This window comes from Cuculus canorus, chromosome 1 (assembly GCF_017976375.1).
Source record: "Cuculus canorus isolate bCucCan1 chromosome 1, bCucCan1.pri, whole genome shotgun sequence".
Taxonomy (NCBI): domain Eukaryota; kingdom Metazoa; phylum Chordata; class Aves; order Cuculiformes; family Cuculidae; genus Cuculus; species Cuculus canorus.
In genome coordinates this window covers 151,410,267-151,414,590 of record NC_071401.1, presented here as the reverse complement: position 1 = coordinate 151,414,590, position 4,324 = coordinate 151,410,267, and the positions used below count along the sequence as shown (strand labels likewise).

At 40.1% G+C, this 4,324-nt stretch overlaps 1 protein-coding gene across 3 annotated transcripts in view; it reads right to left on the bottom strand.

Moving 5' to 3' along the window:
* Positions 1–1,266: 1,266 nt before the first annotated feature.
* FAM180A (family with sequence similarity 180 member A) overlaps positions 1,267–4,324 on the bottom strand; it is a 105,334-nt gene continuing 102,276 nt past the window's right edge. For all 3 annotated transcript variants that reach the window (XM_054070344.1, XM_054070351.1, XM_009560545.2), the window contains one exon: positions 1,267–4,128. In XM_054070344.1, coding sequence (XP_053926319.1) covers positions 3,787–4,128 — 342 coding nt within the window. In that variant the 3' untranslated portion in view covers positions 1,267–3,786. The remainder of the gene's footprint in view (positions 4,129–4,324) is intronic.

The window sequence follows — 4,324 nt, the reverse complement described above, 5'->3', positions numbered from 1 at the left end:
GAAAATCAGCAGCCTTCTCTTTCTGACATGCACAAAAACACACAACCCCCTCTTATTTTTAAGTTGCTGAACAGTTTGTTACTGTTTCAGGGTCTCAGTACTGATAATAAACAAACAAGCAAACAAACAAATAAATATTGCTTTCTAACAGTAAAATTTGTCTTTCAAGTTTCTGCCACCCTGATCGATGAACCTCAATTATTCATAAGGCATAAGCTGAACTCTGTAGGGATTCATGTGCCCAGGTTTCCAGTCTAGTTTTCTAGGGGAGAAACATTTCTAGAACTCTGCCATTATTAATACTTTTCTGACACAGAAGGTACTGAAGATTTAGCACTGAATCCCTTGGCTGGTTGCATGCATTACCTTTAGACAGACATCCATTTGCCCTGTATCTCAAAGGAAGCCACATATCTAGGGTTTTCCGTGTTCCAAACCTTACTTGTCTGTCACCTCACCACACTCCGCTAGTCAGACACAAACTGAGCTCCCCAGACTGAACTGAGATGCAGAGGGATTCCATGTGTAACGTGGATTCTTCCTATGATACATAATTCTGTCTAAGATTGTGTAACATTTCTATACCTTGAAACTTCCACTAAATACACAACAGCATCTTCAGACCCTTCAGGCAAATTTAGCAATTAGTTCTGGAAGCAAAAACATAGTTAATGTGAAGATTTTGGGTTGGCCAGTACAGTCAGTGAGTTTATATCTGTTTTCTCAGTCTAAAATACTAAAAGATATTTTACAAGTTGGGTTTTTTTATATAAAAAAAAATCTGTGTTTTATTTCATTTTTTTTTAATGATCTACAAGGTCAAAGGGTGAATACAATGTGCCATTTAGAAGCAATGGCTCTTTAGCCTGTGAGAGAAGGACTATCTATAAACATGACTCAGTCTGAAGTAATGAGATGCAAACTGGACCAGGGACAGCTAGCAGTCTTTTTTTTCCTATGCCTACGTCTTAAGCAATACTGAAGGAAGGAAGCTGCCCTAAGCCCCTGCGGCAGAGTGCTCCTTCCCAGCTGAACTCTGGAAAAAGGAGGCACTCTTGTTCCCGTTTCTTACTGCTCACTGCCCACTAGAGGGAAGGGCTGTTCCCCCTTGTGTGCTGTACTGCTGCTCCCACGGAAAAGGAGATAACCAATTATTCATGCTGCAAAGTTGCTGAATAGCAAATCTGTTGCTGAAATCAATACACTGAAAAACCAATTCTTTTTATGTAGAATATTTTTATTATTACATTGACAAAGTCTGTTAAATTAACCTGGACAATCCAAGTACATTCTGAAAGAATAAATCACTTTTCCTACACTAAACAAATAATTGGAGGAAGGAAAAAAACTCAGAAAGAGTTTATTTTCTGTTGGGGAGGTAAAGGTTTTAACTGCCAATTTGTAAGGTACAGGAAGGTAGGAATGTCATAGGGAATGACTGAATATTCAAAACTATCTATAATTCTTTTCCATGAGATGATTACTGATGGGTCAACTGCTAGGCAGTCCAGTTGTGGAGTGAGGATAATCGCTGGGAGGTATTTCTCTGGATGATGGCTGCTAGTAGTTAATATTTGCTGTCGTGCTCTTTCTTGTTATTTTTCCAAACTTGGAGTCACTAGCTACAAGGGATTTATGAGTTGACCTGGTGCCAGGCTCTTCCAGCAAGTGGTGCTTCAGGGACCCAAGGAGAAACAGGGCTGGAAAGGCAGAACTGTGCTCCTTGTCATTTCCCCTCCATGCATTTATAAAATTTGGTGTGGGAAGAAAACACAAACAGATCATTTGTGTTTACGCTTAAGGCTTAAAGGTCATATGGACTGTGGCGTAAGGCTGCTTTGCGGGTGCTGAGCTGTGTGTGAAAGTAGAGAGGATGGAGATATTTGTGGCCCATAGCTTTATGGTTGAGGTTTTCAGTTTCCTTCGCCATATGCCATATGCTATGCAGGCTTTCAAGATAGACAACAAGATCTTCAGGCATAAAAGTACACCTACACATAGACAGAGCTAAACATGCACACTTTTGCATACATCTACAGAAACTTCTGGGAAAGCCAGGACTGCCTGTCTTTTATAAACTCTTTACCTAGCTGCTTATTCCATTGCCAGCCTGCCCCTAAGGCTGCTGTGGGTCCATATTCCCACGGGTGATTGTCAAACCCAGCAAGCTCTCACTGCTTGCACTATTTCCTGTTTATTGTAGCAAAGTAGTGCTGGATATTTTCAGCTCCAGTACTTGAAGGATCCCTGTTAAGGGACACAGAAGAGCTTATTCCTTTCTCCCAAGTGGTACAGAAGCAGTTAAACGTGATTCAGAAGTGGGTTTGAAGTCCCCAGTTCTCTTTTACAGCCTTGGGGATTTGTGATTTGGGCCCATCTCCTTAAGATACCATGCAAATAGAGAGATAGAGAGAGCTGGTATAAAAGAATTATATGAATGTTCAGCTGTTGTCCCATGTTCTGGAAGTAGAAGCACCTCTAATAGCAACAGAGAAATAGAGTTCCTATAACTTGTTCACAAAAATTAGAGGATTTCCTTTAGTAGAGTTTGGATTTATCATTATTAGTCATCTGTCTGACAAGATATATCTCCATTTTCTGTCCATTTTTTGTACGTTACTCTTTTTTGCAGTTCATAATAATGAGTCTCACTATTTCTAGAAGATTTTTTGCCATAAGCAAGTACTGCTCCCAAAGTTATAATTCCCACCGCTACATTGGTGAATGAACTTTCCTGCTAAGTGGCTGGATGTAATTGTCCCCCAACTGAGAAATTTAGGATTATTCCATGTACTCAGCACTTATGTACATATACGTGCATAAACATACACACACACACACATACAAAAATGCATATATAATTTACCATTCAAAACAAGCCACACTGCTGAATTCAGCACCAGGTATGTTTTCATGCATCTTCCTCCTTTGCCTTAGGGAGATTCTGAAGCACGGGTTTATATGACCTACGTTCAAGTAATAGAACTAGGAAAAATGTGTCATCATTACATTAAACAAGGCTTTTGTCTTGCCTTTGACACTGCTAAGGACAACACAATGTTCCCTTAAAAAAGCAAGGAGCAGAAGCAGAGGCAGAGTCATGTGCAAATAGCGAAATAATTATTGCAAACTGTTTGGAAAGTTGGGTCTGGAAAGCAGGAAATGTGTTCACAGGCATTTTTTGCTGCTGGTGTTCACAATGCCCTTTGTCTTCTGCAAATGTTATTATGATTAAAAACTGGCTTAGCCAAATGAAATAAATCAAACAGTGCTTATTTAAAAGAATATTTGGAATTAAAGTATTTGACGTAATTTCTGAAGGCTGGCAGTTATGAACCCTCTTCCTTTTACAGCAGACCTTTGCATTTCTTTATAAGGTTCCTTTACTGGCCAGCTGAAATATGTGCTTGTTTCTCCAGCTAGGAAAGTAAAAGTCTTGAGCACATACATGTATGTATGTAAGCGTAAGCATAGTATACTTATGTATTGTTTATAAGAAACCCACAGACAAAAGAGGGATATATCTATCTCGGTTGTACACTAGACTCCCTTCTTTGCTTGTCAAAGAATGTGCCTCCAACCCAACACAAAAGACAAATTCCGAGGAATGAAGAGAACATTTTTCCATTTAACATGGAACTATAAAATGGATTCCACAAGAGGGAGCTAGAAAACAAATAATCGTTCATGAAGCAGGCTTTTAAACTCTATAAAGTGGTGGACGTGCTACATGTGTCCATTATGAACTAGAAGAGGTGGCTGAGATGCTGTACATCAAGTCTCCCACTATGATGGCCCTTTATTGTATGGGAACATCAAGTCATGCTTCAAGGCTTTGTAAAGATTGACAAAGGATTCAGCCCAAACGTCTTTCTGGTGCCCCTGGGACTGAGCAGCCCTGTAAGCTGTGTAGACCATAGTCAGCACTGTCCTTTCAAAGTCTTCTTTCTTGAGGACCCGTGGATAGGAAGACAGCCTGCTACTCAGCCTGCGGATCTCTGTGATGCTCTTGGGGATAATCTCATTGCAGATGATGTCAAACTCAGCAGCCTTCCTCAGTGAAGAGAGCTCCTCATCTTTGATGGCGATCCTCTGACCTTTGTCAATGTCAAGCTCAGCTAAAAGAAACTGGTACAAAATCAGAACAAAGAAAGCTATTTATCTTCTCCAAGAGATTCTACATGGAGCAGATGTGAATTAATAACAGGTCTTTAGGTCTTTACTTCAGGTTAAATGGGCATAAAACTCTCATTGCACTGGCTGGAGGTTGGACAAACCAGTTTCTATGTGGATGTTGGACTCCTGTGTTACCTACCTGGGAAAA